Here is a 23,000-nt window from a genome sequence, read left to right as displayed (position 1 = left end):
TCCGTCTGAAAGTCAGCTGCAGTTTTCTGTTTCCTGAGTTTGCAAGTATTATCCCAATGAAGGGGGATGTGGATCACAAACCCACAAGGAGGAAACGGCCCAGAGCTCGCGGGCGCCTCCCTCCCCTCTCTCGGCCTCTCGCTCTTGGGGAGCCCTCCCCACCCCCACCCCCACCCCTACCTTTCCTCCAGGTCCTCAGGTCCTCGCTGTGGGTCAGAAGACGCAAATGAAGGTGGGAAAGCTGCCGTCGGGGCTGGACTGGGGACAGAGCCAGGCCCGGGTCGGGGTGTTTACGTGTGTCCCTCCCTCCAGGAGGCTCCTGGGCTCGGCTCGCGCGTGGTCACCATCTCCAGGGAGGGCTCCCCAGCGCCTGCGCCCACCTCAGTCCTGCCCCGGCTCACTCCCCCAATATGGGCTTTGTTTTCTTAAATTTTCTGGCTCCAAAAAAATCAGTGGCACAAAGACTCCAGCACTCCCTGCCGAGAATGGTGATCACGAAACAGCCGGCCAGAGAGTTACTGTTTAGCGGTGCTAACATGGCTGTGGCACACTGATGATTTGACCAGACCCTTCTCAGTCACTGCGAAATTTGACATTAGTTAGGGTACCTGGAGCACGGTTCTATATGCCTAAATTCACATCCCAGTCCCTCAAGTGTCTTACAAAGTGCATATTCTGGGTGGCAATGTCATTTACATACAGCAGTTCTGAAAAGGTATTTATTAACATCCTAAACACACCCAAAGTCACTGCTCATTTGAACAAAGTGAATGCAAAAAGAAAAACTGCCAATTAATTACCTTTGTGAGAAAATATGTACATGTAAACAACAGCACTAATGCTTGTTCAGCACAAACCCCACGCCAGGAACGGCTCCAGGTGCTTCCCGGGCAGGAGGCTTCCTCCTGCTCTGAACCAGCTCTTCTTCCTCCCTAGGAATGCTGTGACCACGATGTCAGAGGGACTCGACGTCAGCACAGGCCGAGAGACGCAGCTTTGTAATAGAGGTAAAGTATGTTATCAAACACTAAGAGGATTTCCTTATGACTGAGAAACTTCGTGCTGAATGCGCTTTCAAAAGGAGCCCAAGATGCTCCGTGCAGAGACACGCTCCCGGAACCTGAGGACGGCCCCACAAGAGCTGCGTTTGAAGGAAACTGTCAAGCATGTGAAGTTAAGGCTGACATTTGAGTTAGCTACTTCATGGTCTCATCTATGTGTCATATATAAAATTTCTGGAAAACAAAGTCACGACTTACGGAAGTTTTTTTTGTGGTCTGCTTTATACCATGGAGAGAACCAGGGAGGTGTGCAGGATGCCTACGAGGTAAACATACTGTTTGAGAAAACAATTTTGAAAACAAGTATTTGGTACACCAACACAGTGGAATATGATCCAGCACTGAAAAAGAAACCAGCTACCAAACCATGGAAGGACATGGAGAAACTTCAAGCGGGTTTCACCAAGTGAAAGACACCCATCTCAGAGGCTGCAGCCTGCATGATTTCAGCTGACGTTCTGGAAAAGGCACAGTGATGGAGACAGTAAAAGATCCGTGGCTGCCAGGGGTTAGGGGAGGGGGAGTGCAGAGGCGGGGCACAGAAAATACCAAGTGTGACGTTACAATGAAGGCTACACGTCATTACGCACCTGTCCAAACCCACGGAACATACAACGCCGAGAGGGAACCCTTAAACTGTGGACTTTGGGTGATGACGATGTGTCAGTGTAGGTTCAACCCTGGTTAGAAAAAAAAAGCACCACCCTGGTGGGGGACACAGACCACGAGGGGGCTGTGCTGCCATGGAGGCTGGGAGTGTGCGGGAATCTCTGTGCTGTCCTCTCAATTTTGCTGTAAACCTAAAACTGCTCTTAAAAAATAAAGTGCTTAAAAATATTTTTAAAAGAGGAAAAAGCAGTAACAAAATAATAAATTCAATTTCTTATAGTTTGATAATTCAAAATGCTCTTGGGCTAGCAACCCCACAGCTGTCACAGAAGACTTGATGCGAAATTGTTTAGCAGTGTTTCTGCTATGGCTTCCCAGCGACATTCCTTCCCCAAAGTTACAGTCATCGGATGACATTTGTTAAATTAATCAGCCACAAGGAGCAGAAACTTAAGAATAAGAATCAATGGCAATATAATAAATGGTCACATCAAGTTCTGTGTCCGGTTAGGAATGAATTTTACCTGGTGGCACTAAAAACATGGATAGTGACCACTGAGAAGTAAAATTAAGAAAACACCGTGTCGTCTCAAAGCCAGGTGGCTAAAGTGACAGGAAGCCCAAGGAAGTGGCCTCCGGGGACGCTCAGCGCTTCCGGTGAGAGGCTCCCTGCCCTGGTCTCCGCCCAGGCCGAGGGACAGCAAGGGTGAAGGGCCACGTGCAGACCACGGGGTTCACACCAGGCACCTCACCTGGGAAAAGGACAGGCTCCCACTTTCTAACTTTTCGTGAGAATAAACCTCAAGCAATCTCGCTTTTAGTGCAAATAAACAAGACAGAGCAGGACCTGATGCACCCTGACCCCCGAGAGACAGGGAGGCAGCTGAGTAGCCAGGCTCCGCGAGACAAAGCCACGGGGTGGGCGCGTGTGCAGGCCGGAGGTCAGCGTGGAGGCGGCGGCCTCTCTGCACATGGCACTCTTCACAGGCCAGTGCCGTAGGGTGACGACAGTTTCATCTCTAGCCTCTGATTTCAGAGATGTAAGAAAGCCAGAAGCACAGAACTAGGAGCTAAGGAGATGCCGTCTGCGGGACAACCCGGAGTATTTCGTCCCACTTTAAAATAGCCTGATGTTTTGTCCAAACACCTGAACAAGGAAACAGAGCTCCCTCCTGTGAAAGCCTCACTCAATACTTTACATCCCACTTTTGACTTTGGGCCTCGAGCCCGGGGGAACCAGTTGGTAGGATACCATACAACTTCATAAAACAGGTCCTCTTCCCTGTCTCGCCCTGACCGGGTCCACACGGGTGCTGGTGGGCATGCGGGGGTGCTGGTGGCCGCGTGTACACCCTCACTGGCAGGGGGGCTGCACCAGAGCCTCGTCCGTCCCTAGTTCCACGCTTGACTCGCTTCACACGGGCCCCAGGGAGGGAGGCCCCCGCTAACCTGCGAAGCAGTGTGCATGCCTGTCTCCTCTGGGTGGGGAGGAAGAGTTGGTTTGCACATCTTCAATGGCACTAGGTGAGCGGTAAAGGGAATCAATCAGAGGCTTTAAAAAACCAAATTAAATCACCAAGGAGCCGAACCAAAAGTTTTAACTAATGTCAGCTCAATAACTGAACAAGGGCTCACTGACTGTTCATCCGCCGTTTAATGCACAGGGGACACAGAAATCCGTAGAAGACAGTCTTTCCCTCCAGAGGCAGAAAGACTGATCGCAGCAGAAAGATTTCCGAGTCATTCCTGGTCTGAACATTAGGATGGGCGAAGAAAGGCATCAAAAGCAGAAACGTATCACTCTGTGACCACGGCATAAGCAGTTCTCCGGCGTGGAAATCTGCTGGCACCTTTCACGATCAGCAGCGCATTCAGCCAGTGGCGCCGTCCTGACGTGAAGGCATGTCCCTGAACGCCTCCCTCTGGCAGCCGCTTGGCAGGCCCAGTCACAAGCTAGATTCCCCATTTTAAAAAGTACAGCATGGAACATGTTCCCACGTTTATTAAAGTTCCTGCATTCCCCAAGATGTGGCACTGTAGTCCAGAATTTCCAAAATGCACATGAGAACCATGGAGACTCTACGGAGCCCTGAAAGAGACACCTGCTCAACACAGGAGATGCAGATTTATATATTACTATTTAGAAGCCTTCTCTCGTGTAATAGCTGTTTAAGAAAGTACAGAAAGAAATATGCTTTGGAACACATTTTGGTAACACCCCTTGGGTCTGTGGGGTCAACGTGGGGTGTGCAAGATGACACCGATCCCGCCTGGTATGAACTTTTCTACAGGGAGGGAGTTACACGTGCAGGTGCGTCAGTGGGACTGCTCGTGGAGTGGCAGAACAGCACACCTAAACCATGAGACCAGCTCTCAGTTAAGGGGGATCATGGAAGAATTCCGAGAGGAGGACACACATGCCAAAGTCCTAGAAGAGGAAGGAGTGTGGCACGGGAGAGGGACCTGTCCTCCAAGAAGGCCGCCACCTCAGGACTTAGGTATCTGCCTTGATTACCACCGGAGGTCAAAACAGAGCCGTGAGTGGGTACCACGTACTGCATGCTCAACAGGATTCACTAACTCAACTCCGTGTCCAACACGCTGAACACCCACGTGGCCCCCAAGAAGGTACACCTGAAGGAAACCCTGCGGGGGAGTGAATGGAGCACCCGCACGGACACGCGGACACTCGCGTCAGGACCGCCGGCGGGCCGCGGGGCCGGACACGCCTGGGCCTTGCCCCGGCCCTGCTGCTCCCGAGCTGGGAGGACGGGGACCAGCTGGAGTCCGGGAACCGGCTCTCGGAGCTTTCGTTTTTCTCATTTGTAAAATGGAAATAATAGTTCCCAACAAGGAGGTTGTTTGAAAAAAAAAAAAAAGACTGGGCAAGGCAACGCGTGCAAAGGGCACACAGCGCAGGGTCAGGCGCGTGGAAGCAACTCAGTGATGACTTTTTACAGCGTTAACGCGCGGTGCGACTCAACACTAGCACCCGGAGCGCACATCTTGCTGGGTCTTCTCACATGTCCGTGTCCACACGACCCCACCCATGTCGCTTGCAAACACGCCCAGCACCTGGGGAGCCCCCATGGACCCCTTCCCTACCCATACCCACCCTCCTACCCCCACGGTAACCACCATTCTGGCTTCTATGGCCACAGATTGATCCTGCCTGTTCTTGAGCCTACCATAAATGGTATTATTGGTTGTAGGCTCTTCCTGAACCTGGCTTCTCCAGCTCAACACTGCGTCAGTGTCGCCGTCGGTCACACAGAGCGGTCCATCCTTCTGTACAGTAAGCAGTCCCAGGAGCAGAACGCTCCACAACTTAGCTGTCCTGCTACGGATGACCACCTGGGACGTCTCCACTTTGGGGCCACAACCAAGGTCACGACCACGACCGTTCCGGCCCACGTCTCCTGACAGAAACACGCACGCACTTCCCCTGCGGACACACCGAGGAGTGGGCGGGCGGGCTCGCAGGGCAGGTGTGTGCTCAGGTTTAGGAGACACTGCCAGAAAGTCTTCCAAAGGGACTGTGCCAGGCCCCCATTTAAGACAAATCAGCTAAAACTCGTAACAGAGGTTGAGTGAAGTGTTGAGAAGCTGAGAAGCGGCAGAGTCTGGGTCTGTGGGGCCCCGAGCTGACGCTCCTCCCTCAGTGCCATACGTCCTCAGCTTAAGATTACTGTGTGGTTATTACTTCTATGAACAGTTACATTTCTGTGCATGGTAAAACTTATAAATGAGGCCTCTCAATAAAAAAAGAAAGAGAAAGGAAGGAAGGAAAAAAAGAAAGAAAAGAACAACAAAAAAACCCCGTCCTGTTTAGACTCTCATCCCATCCCTCCCCCTCCAATAAAAACAATATAAAAAAAAAAAACCCACATCAAGGCCAGCTGATCAAAACATAGATCAAAAAAGAATCAAAGAAAAACATTTCAAATAAAGTTCAGCTGTTTCTATTTGGAAACAACAACAACAAAAGATCCCACTTGCCACAATAAACTGACAAATAAGAAATTGACTCTGCGGTAGCGGAGCTGGAATTTTCCGATGGCATCTGCTACTGTGTCATTACTGTGGGTGATCCGCAAGTGAGCCGGGTGAGGCGACAGCTGGGCGCTGGCTGGGCCTGTGTCCCTGACGCGGCCGCCACCCAGGGCAGGCCTTCGGGGCTGAGCACCCCTTTGAGATGTTCTTTTTCCCTGGAGCTAGAAATCCCAGTTTGTCTCTAGAAGTCACGATTGAGAAATGGGACAGGGAGCCTTCCAGCTCGTTCGTAGCCTGGGGGAGCGGTCAGCTTAATTTGCTGTGATGTGCGACTCCTAATCCCCAACGGGGACGGAGAAAGAGGGTCTTTCATGGGGTCCTAACCCCAGATTTCCCGTGGGGAGCAAGGACAGCTGCCCTAAGATAACACGAGCCCTCGCCCCCACCTGCGAAGGACGTGTGAGTACGTGGACATGGCCAGCTGACCTAGAGCGATCAGAACAGACGTATTTTTATCAACTGACATTGAACATCAGCACTGATTCCTAGTCTAAGCATATCCAAATATCTATTGCCTTTTTTCCCCTTTTATTCCCCCAAGTGGAGGTACTGGAGACTGAACCCAGGACCCCGCGCACGCTAATAAGCACTGCCACTGAGCTATACTCCCCCTGCCCCGCAAATATCTCTTGCTTTTTAACACAAAATATTGAATTAAAGCTTGGGTGGTGTTAGTCATTAGAAGAAGGGGTTGAGCCAAAGTTGAAATCATCATACCACTGCGAAACCAGGCTTATTTAATTCACAGAAGAATCATAAAACCCCTGGGAGAAATTTCTCCTGTGCTGCTGAGAACCACCTGCCACACCCACACGCGCGCGCACACACACACACACGATTTCATCAAGCTGCTGTTTGTTCATTCATTTGTTCATTGTCTGACTCAGTCATCTATCTGTCTAAGAAATATTTATTGGACATTTACTATGTGCCTGACAATGGCATATTATGTTGAGATGAAAAACAGAAAACCTGGTCCCTGCCCTGCTGGATCCTGGTCTAGAGAGTAATTAGGATGTAAATGCACAAACATTCCACTGCAGACGGTGATACCTGAAGGGACAGCAGGGTTCTAGGCGGGGTTGACGGGTGATGGCACCTTGCCTGGGGCTCCAGGAAGACTTCACCGACGAGGAGACAGGGGAAGCTGGACCCGAGGATGAGGAAGACTTAGCCAGCGGAGTTCGGGCAGAGAGGTGAGTACCAGTGACTGCCCTGAGGTGAGAAATCAGGCAGATCCGAGGCACAAAAAAGGAAGCGTGTCCGGGGAATGCTAAAAAAGGGAGGCCAGTCTGGATATAAACAAAGGGGCAGGAGGGGCAAGACCTTTTAGCAGGTGCTGGAGCCTGGGGATTTATTCTAGCTACGAGGGACAGGAGTGGAGGTTTTACAAACAGGGCATCTTTATGAGGGCTGGGGTGGGGCAGGGAGAGCCAAGAGGCCGAGAGGAAGGACCCTATCTTGGTTGTAAAAGATCCCACTGAATGGGTGGGGAATAAAAGTCACCTGAACACAACAAAACAGAAACTGAAAGATGAGTTAGGAAGCTGCTGCTGAGACCCAGGCCAGAGGTGACGAAGGTACGGACCAGATGGTGGTAATGGAAAGGAAGGGAAACGGACGGATTTGGGACATATTCTGGGACATATTCTGCAAGACTTGTGGCGCTTCAGAGGTGGGAGAATAAAAAAAGAAACAGCACGAGTGACTCCCAGGTTTCCAACCTGAGCAACTAGGTGGATGGAGACACTCCCCCATTTACTGAGAAAGATGGGGGACAATTCTGCAGGGATATGTATGGTTTAACTCTGGACGTGCTAGGCTTGGAACGTCGATAAGATATACAAGCAGTGTTAAGCAGGATGTTGGAGACATAAGCCTGAGACTCAGCAGAGAGTTCTATCTAGATATCACATTTGGAGACACAGGTAAACAAATGGTATTTAAAGCCGTAAGAATGCCCAGAATACAACTTCATTCCCCCATCTCCAGGGTTGCCAGTCTGAGCCACTGTCATCTCTCGCCTGGATGATGGCAACAGCCTCCCTGCAGGATTCTGTCATTCCAGGGTCCCAGAATAGTGTCCTGGGACGTAACAGGTGTTCCACGAATACTGAATGAATGAACGAACAAAGGAATAAGCGGGTGGGATTCCTTAGGGAGAAAACGCAGGATGAGAAGCGTTTCTGAGCTTGGGGTGTCAAGGAGCACTCCAACATTCAACAGTTGTGCAGAAGAGGAAGTAACAAAGGAGAACGAGGAGGAGGAGCCAGGAAGATGTGAAGAAAACCAAGAGAAGGTACTCTCATGAAAGCCAAGAAAAAACCCTTATGTTAAGGAGCAAGTGATTAATTCTGTTGAACTGAGTTTCAATGTGATGAGAACTGTAAAACATCCACTGATGTGGACAGTACAGGGTGACTGGTGACCGCATGCAAATGAAGAAGCTGATGAACACATTCATCCACCGATATTCTCCTATTAAACTGTCCCCCGTCTTTCTCAATAAATGGGGGAATGTCTCCACCCACCTAGTTGCTCAGGTCAGAAACCTGGGAGCCACTCGTGATGCTGTTTCTTTTTCATTCTCCAGCCTCTAAAGCGTCATAAGTTTTGTTGATTCTCTCTCCAGAATATGTCCCAAATCCATCCAACAAAAAGGGTAAAACAGAAGACATTCTGGCATGGAGGATACCAGATGCAGAGGGTGCAGATACCATGCTGGAAATACTGGAATTAAGTGAAAGTATACATATTAAAATATTGAGGTCCTGTAGCCATCCCAACAAAATGCTGGTATCAGGCACACACTTTCCAACAAACTCAATTAGTTCCTCATCAGTGGACTTACTTAAAAGGAAATTCTAAAAGAAGGACTTTAGGAAGAAGGAAAACGGTCCCAGATGGACAGAAGAGCTACAGGAAGGGGTGAAAGGCAGGGAAAGTAGGAACTATGTGGAGAAGCCCAAGTGAACATTGACTTTATAGAACTACAACAATAACATTTTATGGAGTTGGAAAAACAATGAAAATATACAACAACAATAGCATGTAAATGGGGGGGGGGGGCTAAGTAGTCCTGTATTGTCTGGGAAGGGGGAAAGTTTGAGAAACATTAGACTGTCCTTAAGTCAAGGATGCATGTTGTGTTTTCCCAGGGAACTATTAACAGAATAGAAAAAAAAGAATAAAAAAACTTTCAAACTTCTAGAAAAAGACAAAAACTGAATTATATAAAACAATCAATCCAAAAGAAAGCAAGAGAGAAAAAGAAAAAATAAACCAGGAAGGAAAAGAGAGCAGCTTAAATATAAATAGATCAGTAATTACATTAAATATAAACAGGCTAATTGTGACAGCTAAAAGGCAGAGAAACTAGATTTAAGAAAAAATCAACTCTGCTATTTACAACAAATACCTCTGGTACAGAAAGACTGAAAACAAAAGGACTGAAAAAGGTTATTCCATGTAAATACCAACCAAAAGTGAGCTAGAGTAGGCATGTTAGTGTTAGGTAAAAAGCAGTTTTAGAGATACAGAGGGCCATTTTATAATGACAACACGGACATTTCTCAAGATCTATTATTCACTTTAATCTAATAACACTGTCTCAAAATATATAAAGAAAAGTTTTATATAACTAAAAGGAGAAATTTAGACAAATCTATCATCATAGGCTTGTATTTTAAAGTATCTCTCTGCAACTGATAAACCAAAGTAGACAAAAATATCACTAAAAATGACAAAATTTTACAAACCTGACCTGATGTGCATGTATAAAATACTGTACTCCACTGCTGGAGAACAGATGTGATTTTCAAGCACACACAGAACAGTTGCAAAAACTGACCATAAAGTCTTGATAAGTTTCACAGGACAGAGAACACCACGTATGTGCCCTCTGATCGTAACGCTTTCTGTTAGAAATCAGTCTCCAAAAGACAACCAGAAAATCTGTATTCGCTCAGAAATTAAGAAATGAATTTCTAAATAATCCAAGGGTCAAAAAATAATACCTGAAATTAGAAAACACTTTAAATGGATGATAACAAAAATAATACATACTACAATCCATGCAGTGGAGCCCCCCAAATACACAGGGAGGAATGTAAGCTGGAAAGCAATAACCCTAAGTAAACGGACACACATACCGTGCGCATGAGTTGGAAGACTCTATTGTTTAGACGTCACTTCTCATTAAATTGATTTTAGACAATGCAGTTTCAACAAACAGCTCGATGCGTGAGGACTTTAACTTGTTTTAGTTGGTGGTGGTTTCACGTCTGCACGTGTGTGTATGTACACGTGTGTGCACATAAGCACACAGTATGAATGTGTAGAATTTGACTGGCTGGTTCTAAAACCTTTTATGGGGAAATACAAACAACCAAAAATAGCCTTAACACTTATAAAAAAGAAGGAATAAGCTGGAAGGACTCACTCGACTGATATCAAGACACCTTAGTAAGTGATGGTACCTAGGATGGTGGTACTGGTACAGGGACAGAGATCAATGGAAAAGAAAACAGCCCAAATACAGACCAGTACACATCCACACACCTGACTTACGGTGGAAGCAGCACTACAGGGGGCACGCGGGTTCTTTTCAATAACTGGGCTGGGACAACCATGTGCCCATGTGGGATAACACACCACATGCAAACATCAACTCCTAATAAACTACAGGCCTAAGTATGAGATGCAAAAACATAAAATATTCAGAAGGTAATACAGATTTTCATTATGACCTGAGGGTATGAAAATATTTCTTTAACAAGATACAAACTCAAAAAACTAACCATAAAGAAAAAGTGATAAATTTGACTACAAGTTCTGTTAATCGAAAGAAACTACAAAGAGAATGACCAGATAAGTCATAGGGTGAGGGAAAAAAAATACCAGCAACACATATAGCCAACAAAGAAATTCTACCTAGAATATATATAGATCTATTATAAATAAACTATAAAAAGATGACCCAATGAAGAAATGGGCAAAAGGTTTTGACCAAGCATATCTCTCTCTCTCTCTCTCTCTCTCTCTCTCACACACACACACACACACACACACACACACACACAGTCCAAACGGCAAGTAAACACTTGAGAAGATGCTCAGCCTCATCAGTCACGCAGGCAACGGTACACAGGATCTTAACTGCAGTGGGAGCGCGACGTTGCGGGGAGCGGCAGCGGTGGACAAGAGCGAAACCCCAGTGTCACGACAGAGCAAACAGATAGCGTCGAAGTGTGCTATAGCAAGCGAGAGCGGCAGAGCACGTCGCTCAGCTACACAGAAGCAGCGGCCGGGAGGGGGAGCTGGGACAGCGAACCGCCGTGGGTGGGGGGTGGGGCCAGAGGTCGCACCCCCCCACTCCACACCTGTTGGCACGAAAAAGAAAACCCAATATAGATTTACAGACTTACTACTTTGATGAATAAAAAAATATTAGGAAAGGAAAAACTCTAGGAATAAGGGGGTGGGGGAAGGTGAGCGGGCGGTAGGGAGGCAAGATCAGGGAAATCACATAACTCTTGGGACAACTTGCCCGAGAGCAGAGCGGAGCGAGGGCACAGACTTCACTCTGTGATCCTACTGCGGCCCCACCTGCCCTGGCCACTGGGAGGGCCAGGCTTTAGCTTATGGCTCACACCTAAAAACAGACTCCCTTGGCTACAATAGTGTTTCTTCATTTCTGACCATTCAACCATATTCTCCCTTTGCTCTGCTATTTTAGTATATATCTCCTATCTTATTAAGCAGATTTTATATGTCTTTAAAATCTGGTAGGCTCTAATAAACAAAACTCCAGAGTTACTAAATATACATAACACTAAATAGGGAATATTCTGCCTCTTTTTGACAACTATAAAAGATTCTGGGATCCTGCAATGCTTCATTAATTATCATTTTAAAAACCAGTTAGCTATAGTCATATAAAATTTTCAATGTATAATTTCAAGTAACTTCTCCACTCCCGTGAATTTGTGACTGGGGTTTCTCTGTGTGTGTTCTGTCCCCTCCCAACGACTCACGGGAGACAGTTTAGGAAAGTGGCTAAAATTGGGCACACACCACGTTTAAATTCTGGGTTTGACTTTTAAGGCAAGTCACTAAGGCTCCCTCGGTTTACCTTCTCCTCTGCTAATGGGGATGAGGATGGTAACAGCACCCACTTCACAGCGCTGTCGGGATTGAGGAAAGCGTGAACAGTGTGCGACACACAGCAAGGACTCAACAGACGCTCCTGAAAGAAGCGAAGGAGCAAGTACGGGGCAAGGAGGGCGCCAGCGAAGACTCCGTGAGCGGGAACCACACGCAGCGCACCTGCAGGGCCACGGCACGCTGCGTGCGGAGCCTTTTAATTTTTCGGTCTTTGCTAAAAGCCAAAGATTAGTGATGAAAGCCTCTTCTCACTAGAAGGTCAATTCAGGAATAGAGGTAAGACTGGGTGAATTTCTTTGTTTGTAATAAATCATCTTTTCATCAAGAAATGCAACACCTGCAGTCACACCTGAACGTTCTTTTACTGCTTTCCTGTGACGGAAAGCTTTCTTCTTTCCTTTTTCCTTTCCTTTTTTTGGGGCGAAAAAATGTCAAAACTCTCTAATGAGCACAGCCTGCAGTGCCTGGTTGCGATGCAGTGCGGCGAACCAACTGCTGCACCTTCGAGGAACGTCTTCTGAGGCTGTCGGCTTGTTTTTCCCTGATTGCGCTGATGAGCTATCAGACACTTTAAAACAGATTTTCTTCTACTGCTGATCAGACAAATGGCAGCATCTCTAGCACAAACAATAAGCAGTTCTCAATCTACTTACTTTGAAGCACATGATTTTCATCAGCTGCTTTTCTCTTCTTGACAGAAACCACAGTGAGCATTTTTTAAAATAAAATCCCCATCCTCGGTCTCCTAGGCCCGAGCCTGGGCTCCCCACTGTCCCCCACAGGGCCGCAGCCTCCCCGTCCTTGCAGCGGCCTCACTCACCCCTCCCTGGCATGTGATCAGCACAAGGGCTGCAGCAGCCGGGTCAAGGGACCGGGCTGCGTCTGGTTCTCACTAGAGAAGTTCTTGAAATTAAACAGATCATCTCTCGAACCTAAACAGCCTGTCTCCGGTCCTGGCTGCCGGTCACTGTACTAGATCAGTTTCCCATCAGTTTCCGACTCCCCGGAGAAGCCGTACAGCCTGAGCGAGTTCCCTGCAGAACACCCCCCAGAAGGGTGGTCAGGCCAGGAAAGGGCAAGAGCCAGAGTCCCCAGCTTCAGTAAGAGGGTCACAGGACAGTGCCCAGCAGAAACAAGAGCTCAGGGCCACAGAAACGCTCCCCTATCCCTGAGGTCCCAGGTCTCCTCATGTCTCTGCCTCCAAACTACTGTTAAAATCGTTCTTCCCAAGGACTGTATACTTCGAATCTCTATAGAAAAAAATATGAACTCCTTCACATTTACTCCAAGGAACACACACAGTTTGGAAAGGTGACATCAGTGACATGCCACGTGCACGTGCCATGAATGAGCTGTGCCTCAGGGTTTTAAAGCGCCTTTTAGTGGAATGCTGGGTTAGAATGCCCTGTCCACCCTGAAAATGTTCGCTTCCTACACTGCACAGGTTGCAGGAGCGATATTCCGGCTCTCTAGCTTTGAGAAGGTGGCTTCCTTCTTGGGAACAAGCAAACAGGAGAGCCAGCCAGCTACCCACTGAGTGAACACCGGGAAAGGGGCTTGTTCTGCCGAGGCCCCCCGAGTGTGGACTAGTGCTCAGAAGCTCCCACACAAGGATACAGGGGTTACTGTCATCCGTGCTGCAGCTGTCCAGGATCAGGGGAATGCCATCCAGCTCGTTCACCTAGAAAGAACGGAGAGGACAAATTTATACACCGAGACAGACTGGGAAGGGCTGGACGTTACAGATTCGCTTTTCCCCTCTCAATTTTTCTACTCACTGCTGTAGTAATATTGTCTGTGCAATTATCTGAAACACCTGTATCAATCCAGAAATATTTAAAAACAGATGTGTAAACAAAAAGTGGTATTTTATGTTTCTTTTCACCCTTCCTCAGTATCATCCTGGACAGCCATATAGAACAGGATAAAACTGGATTCCTTCCTAATTTTGTTCACCTGGATAAATTCCAAATGAATCTCACTTTACTAGTAAGAGAATTCTTTTTCTAATTCAGAAGTAGGGAAAATGCTTTCAACTATGTTTCAAAACCCAGAAGCAACAGGGAAAGGTTTTAAAATTTGGCTACATTTTTAAAAAAGGCAAATGAAAACTGTAAAAAAATGATTTGTAAGCTATCACAGGCAAAGGGTTAGTATTTTAATATACAAAGAACTTGTAAAAGTTGAGAAAAGACCAACAATCCAATAGAAAAATAGATGAAATACATAAACATAAATGGCGCAGAAAAAAAAGAAATGCAGATGGATTGTAGGGACACCGGAATCTGCTCGATCTGCCCCTAATAAGATAAAGGCCAACGGTTACTACACTGAGACACCGTCTGCCACCTGCCAGAACAGCAGCTCACCAAGCGTGACAACACGCGCTGCTGGGGAGGGGACCGGAAACGCGCCCTCAGACACTGCTGGAGGGAACGCGAACGGGTACCACCCCTGGAAGGGCCCGGGCAGCATCTGGCAAACTCACACACGTTAGCTCCTCTTTGACCCAGTAATCCCATTTCTAGGGTTGGTGATCGAAAATACGCTGTCACGTGAAATTACGTTGGACACAAGGTTATTTACTGCTGCCCAGTTTATATATTTTTATAACAGTTTTATTGAGATATAATTCACACACCACAAAACTCACCCTTTTACAGAGTACAATTCAGTGGATTTTGGTCTATTCACGATGCTGTGTAACTATCACCACTAAGTTTAGGACATTTTCATTACCCCCCAAAGAAACGCCATTCCTATCAGCAGTCACTCCTCATCTCTTCTTCTCTCCAATCCTCATAACTACGCACCTACCTTCTCTATGGGTTTGCCTATTCTGGGCGTTGCACATACATGGAATCATTCAACATGTGGTCCTCTGTTGACTGGCGTCTCTCACTTAGCGTGATGCTTCCAAGGCTCATCCTTGAAGATGGTACCAGCACTCCCTTCCTCTTTATGGCTGAATAATATTCCATTGTCTGGATATTATATTTTATTTTCCATTCATCCGTGGATGCACACTTGAGTTGTTTCAAACTTTTGGCTATTATGACCATTAGTGTTAACAAAGCTGCTAGAATCATTTGTGTAAATATTTTTGAATGGATATATGTATTCAGTTCTCTTGGCTACCTACCAAGGAGTGGAACTGTTTACTCCTATGGTAACTCTATGTTTAACATTCTGAGGAACTGCTTGACTGTTCTTCAGAGTGGCTGACCCATTTTACATTCCACCAGCAACGTATGAGTGTTCCAATTTCTCTACATCCTTGTTAGCACTTGTTATTGTCTGCTTTTTATTTTAGACACCCTAGTGGGTGTGACGTGTTCTATCACTGTGGTTTTGATTTGCACAGCTCTGATGATTAACAATGCTGAATGTAGCACAGTTTATAACAAAGATCCTGTGGACAACTCCAAAGCCCACCAAGAGGCTGCTTGAATAAACTACGGCACGTCTGTAGAAGACTTCTCTGTAGCTGTGAAAACGAACGGAGAACATCACTGATGTGCTGCTGTGCAGAGACCATGAGGATATAGCGCTAAGTGAAAACAACAGACTGCGGAACAGGCTGATTTGTGAACCTTTTGTGTAGTAAAGGAGAAACAGATGAGTTTTTAATATTGGTTAAATCAAAAATGAATCATGGTTAAAGAGCAAAGCAGAGAATGAAGTGGACGAAACCGGAATGGAAGCTGGGCCTCTGTGAATGTACCTGGTCACACAACTCTGACTCTGGAGTCCTGTGCATGTTTTATAACATTTTTAAAAAGTAAGTTTCTAATGCATGTCAACTAGACTTACTGTGGTGGTAACTTCACCATATACACAAATGCTGAATCATTACGTTACCTGAAATGAACATTATGGTGTACGTCAATTATGCCTCAATTTTGAGGAATTAAATTTATAAAGGTATAAAAACAGGAGAAAGCAAATTAGTCTGATGACACATGAAACAAAGACAGATTATTTCCCAGAACTGAACCAGTTTTCCGACGTGACACCCCAGTGAGATGCGCCCAGAACGTGGTCTCACCGCTGCACATGGCGGTCTCAGCACCGCGACGCTGGGATTGCCACGCTGAACCCTTGTTTAGAGACTTAGTTTAAAACAAACGGGTAATTAATGTTATTAGGAGCCAAGATTTTTAGCATAAAAAAGAAGTAACAAAACAGTTAATTTTACATCTAAATCAGAAGTATTAGCAGGAACTTATGATCTATTTTTCTCTTCCTAAAAAATATTTATTTCCTGTTTACTGTAAAGGCCTAGATGCAAAGACAAGCCAGTAGCAATGAACATTCTCAGCATAAGACTAATGATTCTAAACACCACATCCGGCTGAAAGAACTCGGACCTCCAGCTGGTTGTGACACATAGACTTGCTGAAGGCAGGAAAGGAGAAGACATGTAGTTCCCGTACGCTGCCCTAGGCAGCAGAGGGTGGTGAATGAACCACACTACTTACTAGACACGCAGTATCTACCAGGCCGCGACAGACACTGGAATGACTTCATTTAATTCTGACAATGCCAGGGTAAGTATCACAGGTAAGGACAATGAGGCTCAAAAGTTAGGGACCCTCCCTGCGGCTTCTTAACGCTATTCAAAGTGAGCTCTGCAGAGCACTGTCAGTCTGCAAGGGGGGCGGGGGAAAGGGTGAGACACTGCCCGCAATCTGAGTCACACTTTGTCTGTTGAATCTTACGATAAAATTTGCTTGAATTTTCTATGTCTTTAAAAAAATTTTAGTTTTCCAGTAATTCATCTGTATTATCTTTTATAAACGTACTGACCCAGGATGGTTTTGGGGGAAAGATACTAAGCCCTTCAGCGCGGGCGGTCTGAGCGGCACTGGCGCGAAGTGTCAGACCACTGCAGAGGGCGGCCTCACAGGGACAAGCACAGGGGGAGGTTTCACGGCCAGGCTGGTAGTGGCCCCACCTGGGACCGGAGCCACAGCTTCTCAATGCAGCCCTCACGCCCCCACTTGTCCAATCATCTGCCATGCACCTCCCTGCAGCACGGGGGCGCTACCGAGCAAGTCTCTAAATGGGAAAGGAGAGCCAGAGTGAAGAGGGGACCCAGGAAAGGAGCCAGGGCCTGGGGGTGGCACAGAGAGGAAGGACCATCAACCGAGACTCACTGGCTCCTGGCGAACGAACGACCCAAACCCGCCAGGAACACGGGCACATCTCCACGCCAGGTGAGCTTAGGGTTTGGTGTCGCCAGGGGACCACATAGCCCGGGGCTCCCAGGGAAGGCCTCCCTGCAGAAGTGACGTTAAGCCTGAGGTGAGAAGGATGAACAGGAGGTAAATACACAAATACACAGGGCTGTGGGGAGGGCCTGGGTCAGGGGGAGGAGATGCGAAAGCCGGGGGGTCAGCAGCGACAGGCGGTGTTCCAGGGGCTGGAGGCACACAGCAAGGCACCGAGAGCGAGGCCCGTGCAGCCAGGGCGCGGGGGCCAGGTCCGGTCCTGTAGCACTTCTGAGCCGCGCGGCTTCGGGCAAGTCACTTAACCTCTCGGACTTAAGTTTTCTCGCCTATAAAATGAGCGCGATAGGGCCTGCTTCAAAGGGTGACTGTAGGAACGGAATGGACCACTGCGCTGACGAGCACCCAGCAGACACTCGATGAAGGGCAGCGAGGGTGAGGGCACAGTCGGTGACACTCACGTCGCCTGGAGCGAGGTCGGCGTGGCTCCTGAAAGCACGAGGAGGCCTGGGGGAGGACGTTCACGACGCTGCCACAGTTCCACTTTGTGTTAGGCGAAGTCGCAAAGTCGTAAATTTATTTTCAAAAACCAGGTTTTTTTGGTAAGTGAGAAATAAGATATTCAGGATCTATTATTCAATGCAAGAAAAAGTCTCATTTTCCTGGGGACGGGGGGAGTAGAATTCCCAGACAGATTCAATGGGTAAGATTTTCCTTGAAGGAAATAAAATCACACGCTAGTTGTGCTCCACACTGGAATCTGACACAACCTTATAAAATGACTATAACTCAGTGAAAAAAGTTTAAAAAAATTAAAAAATAAAAATTAAAAAAAAAATAAAATAAAATAGCCTCAGAAAGTGGATGGCTGTGCCAAGATTTGCACTAAACATATTGAAGTTTGGGGGGATTATTTATTATCACTCTAATTAATAAACCAGCTTGTTTTTACCAAAAAAAATAAAATAAAATCACATGCTAAAAACTGAAATTTAAGCAGGCAGTAAGGGGGAATTAAAGAGTTCTTGAAAATCATGGCTGTACCAGGGTCCCGCCTGAGTGCTCTCCCAGATAGGTATTTCTCATTCACGCTATGAAATGACACAAGATACTTTTCTATAGAAATCATTAAGTGTCTATAACATAAAGGACCCATTCTGGACAGTGGCATGATGACAAACTCGTCATTATACACTGAAGACTGGACACAGGTTAAAATCACTGGGAAAAGAATCCAGGGGTGGGACGCCCTCGGGGTGCCGGCTGGGACGCTGGGCATCACCAAGCTCAAGTCCACCGCGGCAGCCGCGTGTGGCGCTCACGTCCGCGGCCGGGACTGGGAAGTTAACAGGTTTCCTTCTGTTCGCACTTCATAAAACAAGGAGGTTGTTTGTTTTTTCCCCTAACGTGTTGGGAACTGATTCTAGACCCGTAACAAGTGAGTCACAGGTTGTAGCTCCGAACAGGAGCCAAGCTCAGTCAACGCTTTCACGATGTAACAGATCTCAACAAGACAGTATGTCTGGCTTAAACAAACGAACATTTAGCCTCTGGAAATAAAGTGTAAACAGCAGGACAATTCACCGGTTTGCTAACTGTTTCCTCCCACCTCAGCCAGCACTCTCTCCGAGGACCCACCCTGCAAGGCACGCGGGCCCGACTCTAAGAATAGCCAAGCTTCTTTGGGAAAAGACAGTAGTTTGACCGAAACAAAACAAAGCAAAATGAAACAAACAAACCCCCCCCCCCCGACCTCAGTTATTCTGTCTGCTCTCACAATGGATGACTGAATGGTAAATACAAGAATCAAAAAGCCCGGAATTAAGGCAAGAGCACACCACCAATGCAGGCCTGCCTCTCCTCGTTAAATACACACTGAATCAAGCCCAAGAGACATTCGGTAAGAACGTGTTCACAGCACAGCTCCTCAAAACAAAGGCACAAACACAAAGATGACTGAGTCCTCACGCCGAAGTGCACACACGTCCAGCGTGGGTGTAGCGACGGCACACAAGGCTTCCATCCACGGATGTAGCCATCCTCACACACGTGACAGCCAACTCAGAAGGCTCAAAGCCCGCAGCGATGCTGCATGCAATGGACCACCGTGTGTGAGATGCGGTGCGCCCGCCCTCGGGACCCCACCACCCAGAGGCAGGAGGGACACTTCTGCGGGCAGCCGGACCTGCAAGACAGCTGCTGCTCAGCCCTCCAGCCGTGTGATGTGCGGGCGCTTCTGAACTTCACAAAGCCTAGATTTTCCCATGTGTAACAAGAGGGTGCACCACCTCCCAGGGTTAGAGCGAGGATTACACAGCGAAGATTCCACATTCAGTACGGCGCCCAGCAGAGAGAGTCAGGACAGAAGAAAAGGCAGCTACTTGTAATGTTTTCACCTGGCTCTGAGGATTTACAGGATCCCTTCACCAGCCGCACTGGAAGAGGGCACCGTAATCCTTCACCAACCGCAAGTTGTTCTGCAAGGTTCGAATACATAAGGATTTACTTCTACAATCATAGGAAATGTGGTGGGTAGGGGTTACTCTAAGTCAGCAGGATGCTCCTCTTGACTGTCTCAGGAACTGCATACACCTCTGCGTTACTCGCTTCCAGCCGCGCTCCTCTGCGGGCTTCCGGCTCACACGGTCAACTCCCAAAAACACAGTTCTGTTCACCTCTGCAGCGCGTTCACCCCCGCTGTGCGCGGGGCAGCTCACCACTGGGCGGTGCGCCGCCGAGCCGCTGTGCTGCTCCCAGTGCCAGAGGAGCAATTAGCGGCGTCACTCAGGACGCAGCGAGAAAGCACGTGCCCTGCAGTTTGGAGATAATCTTTCTCCAGGACACAGAGCAAAAGTCCAGGCCAGCGGTTCACCATCTTGGCTCCACATCAGAACCATTTAGGGAGGTTTCCCAAAAGAACCAGTGCTGTGGTCCCAACCCCAGAACACATCCGAATCTCTGGGAGCAAAGCCTGGACATCAGAGTCTTGGACCAGCTCTTTGGGTGATTCGGACATGCAGTGAGTTGAGGGCTCCTGGTCCAGCAAAGTCCAAGAGCGCCGCCGAGGTAAAGCCTGTGAGGTCTGCCGTGAACCCTCAGAGAAGCTCCTAGGATGGAGGACACTGCCCCTCACACCTTCCCCTCTGGTGCTGCTTTCTTTACTTCTGAGGTGAGCTTTGTTGAGATACAATGCTCACACAGCAGACTACAGGTGCGCTGGGTGACCACAGACAACTGGGGACACGGAGCTCTCCCACTGCCCTAGGAAGCTCCCCGTGCACAGTCACTGCTGCTCGGCCTCCAGCTTCTGTCACCGCGCACCTGCTTCCTGTTGCTAGAGTGATCTTTTGTCTGTTCTACACGAATAAGACCGTATCGAAACGAGTCATTTTCAGCGTTTTTGAGACTTATCCATGTGGTTTCATTTATCAGCAGTTTTTTTAATTCCTAATGACAAACACGCCACCATGTATTTGTCCATTCACACACCGCTGGACGTTTCTGTCTGCAATGAGCAGGGATGTGATGAACTCCATGTCTGTGTCTTCTTGCAGACACCTTTTCACTTCTCTTGGGTTGATACCTAGGATGGAACTGCCGGGTCATCTGCTGAGTGTGTGTTCCACTTTCTAAGAACTGCCAAGCTATCTTCCAACATGGCTGCACCATTTCACACTCCCTCCGACAGAGTAACCAAGTGACCCTGGACCCTTACAATGCTGGATGCAAAAAGACAAACAGGTATAGGAAACATAGATAAAATAATAAAATATGAATTTTATGGAAAAAATAGAAAATCTAGTTAAAGGAACATTTCTGAGAAAAACTAACACAGTAAATAAAAAGCTTCAATCGGTCAATAATTTAAATATTTAAATTTAAATGATTTTAAAGATACGAAAATGACCAAGACTCACCGACAAAAATCGTCAAAGACCCAAACAGCTCTCCAAGCAAGTACCATCAAAATTTTAAGGAACAGAAAATCTACTACATACGTAAGCTCTTCAAACAACGGAAAAAGAGGGAGAGTTTCCCAGTTCATTTTATGAGGCTACTGTGGCTTGATTCTAAAACCAGGATAAGACAAATCAGTGTAAGAAAATCACATGGTTATTTAACATATAAACATAGACCCCCCCACCCCCCCAAATTCTAGAAATAATATTAATTAAACATACCTCAAAAATTCATCAAGATCTTAATGCAGATCAGAAAATCTATAAGGTAATTATTAATATTAATGAAGATAATATGTCAATTATCATAAGAAAAGCATTTGATAATGTTTAGTACCTATTTATGACTTTTTTTAATTCTCAGGAAACTAGAGAACTTTTTTCAACTTGAAAAGGGCCATGTGCCAGACATATCTAGGAGAAACTTTAGATAGATCCCAAGACCAGAAAACACACAAGGATACTGCCTGATGCAGACACACAAACTCTACGAAAATACAGCAACTTAAAAAGGCCTTTGTCTGGAGTGTCTGCCTCTAGAAAACAAAGAGGAGTTACAGTGAAGAGTGGTTCAGTCTTACTCTCAGAACAGAAGCCAGCAGATGGACGAAAACAAAAGAAAGCAATCCACCGATTTAGATCAAGGAAAAGTGATTTTTTAATATTTTACTTATTTATTTTTTCAGGAGCAGAAGTTGAAAACTTAAGAGGACAGACCATCCAGATGTAAAATGGGAAATAATTATCTAGAAGGTCAGGATGAAAGGATCCAAAAGGAAATGAAACCGCACCTAGTCTCAACTGCTCGAAAACTGACTTTTACAAGAGGGCTGGCCGTTCTGGTTGCTGCTGGCGCAGAACCTGGGGGAGGAGGCCACAGAGCCCAGGAGAGGAGGGGGAGCACGGCCTGGGCCCCTGGGATCACTCAGACGACGGAGGCGGGACTGCTTCCCGCTGTCAGAGGCCGCCAGTGCTCACAGACTACCTGAGGTGCTGGTGAGATGGAAGCCAAGACTTCCTACAGCCGCCCGCCTTCCTTGGGGCATCACAGACTTTCTGCCACCTGACAGCACACTGCGCTTGGGGTGACTGCTAGAAGACTGGGAATGGGCTCGTCTCCTAGCTCCGCTGGGTGGGGGCCTGATGCAGACAAGCCTCTGCCCTCTTAAGTCTTTTTAGAAAGGAGGCGTTTCAGACAGTCAGGAGTGGGGTTCATAGGACCCCAAGACACCAACTCTGGCTGCAGCTGTTAGAAGAATCCTGATCCCACGCAGGCATTAAGAGCCCCTCCAGCTGGGATTAAGCAGAATAAGAAATTGGGAGGATGCATTCTGAACATTAACTTCTTTGAATTCTAACTCACATGGGCAGAGTATTTGACTTTAATGTCTTTGGACTTTAATTTAAAATGAAATGTAATCTTTGGATTTTAATACCTCCCTGGGAATTTGATAATGAGATAGAATTAGTATTCAAATATAGAGTATCTCTTGTGAGCATTTTATTATTACAGTGAATTTAGGCCTTTCACTGGAGTACCTTAACATGGAATGAATTTTCTGCCTTGAGGTCAAAGTGATTTTGGAGTTAATTTGATTCATGTGTTGGTCTGACCCACTTAAGAGCCTTCTGGGGGCAAAATCTCCACTCCCTCCCAGAAGTCCAGGAGAAAGAAGACAGTGTGGTTGGGATGGGCAGGAGTGGCCTTACAAAGGTGGGAGCAGAGGGTCCTGGAAACTTAAGTTTCTCTCCAAAGAAAGGACACACCCCTGGCCCAGTACATTAACTTAACAACACAACCAAAAGAGAACTCTGAGAGGTGGAGAAGATCCTCTCTCTCTGTGCCGTGGAGAGAGCCGAATGCACACAACATTCCGCGGCTTCTCTAGAACCTTGACTGGCCCCTTCCCAGGGAGTGACAG

The 23,000-nt window shown here is 47.1% G+C and overlaps 1 protein-coding gene across 1 annotated transcript in view; it reads right to left on the bottom strand.

Moving 5' to 3' along the window:
• ATXN10 (ataxin 10) overlaps positions 1-23,000 on the bottom strand; it is a 150,305-nt gene that overhangs the window by 13,895 nt on the left and 113,410 nt on the right. The window contains 1 exon segment of the mRNA XM_032493864.1: positions 13,506-13,569. Within this exon segment, the coding sequence (XP_032349755.1) occupies positions 13,506-13,569 (64 nt within the window).

The sequence above is a fragment of the Camelus ferus genome, chromosome 12 (genome assembly GCF_009834535.1).
Source record: "Camelus ferus isolate YT-003-E chromosome 12, BCGSAC_Cfer_1.0, whole genome shotgun sequence".
NCBI lineage: Eukaryota > Metazoa > Chordata > Mammalia > Artiodactyla > Camelidae > Camelus > Camelus ferus.
This window is presented reverse-complemented; position numbering and strand designations above follow the sequence as displayed.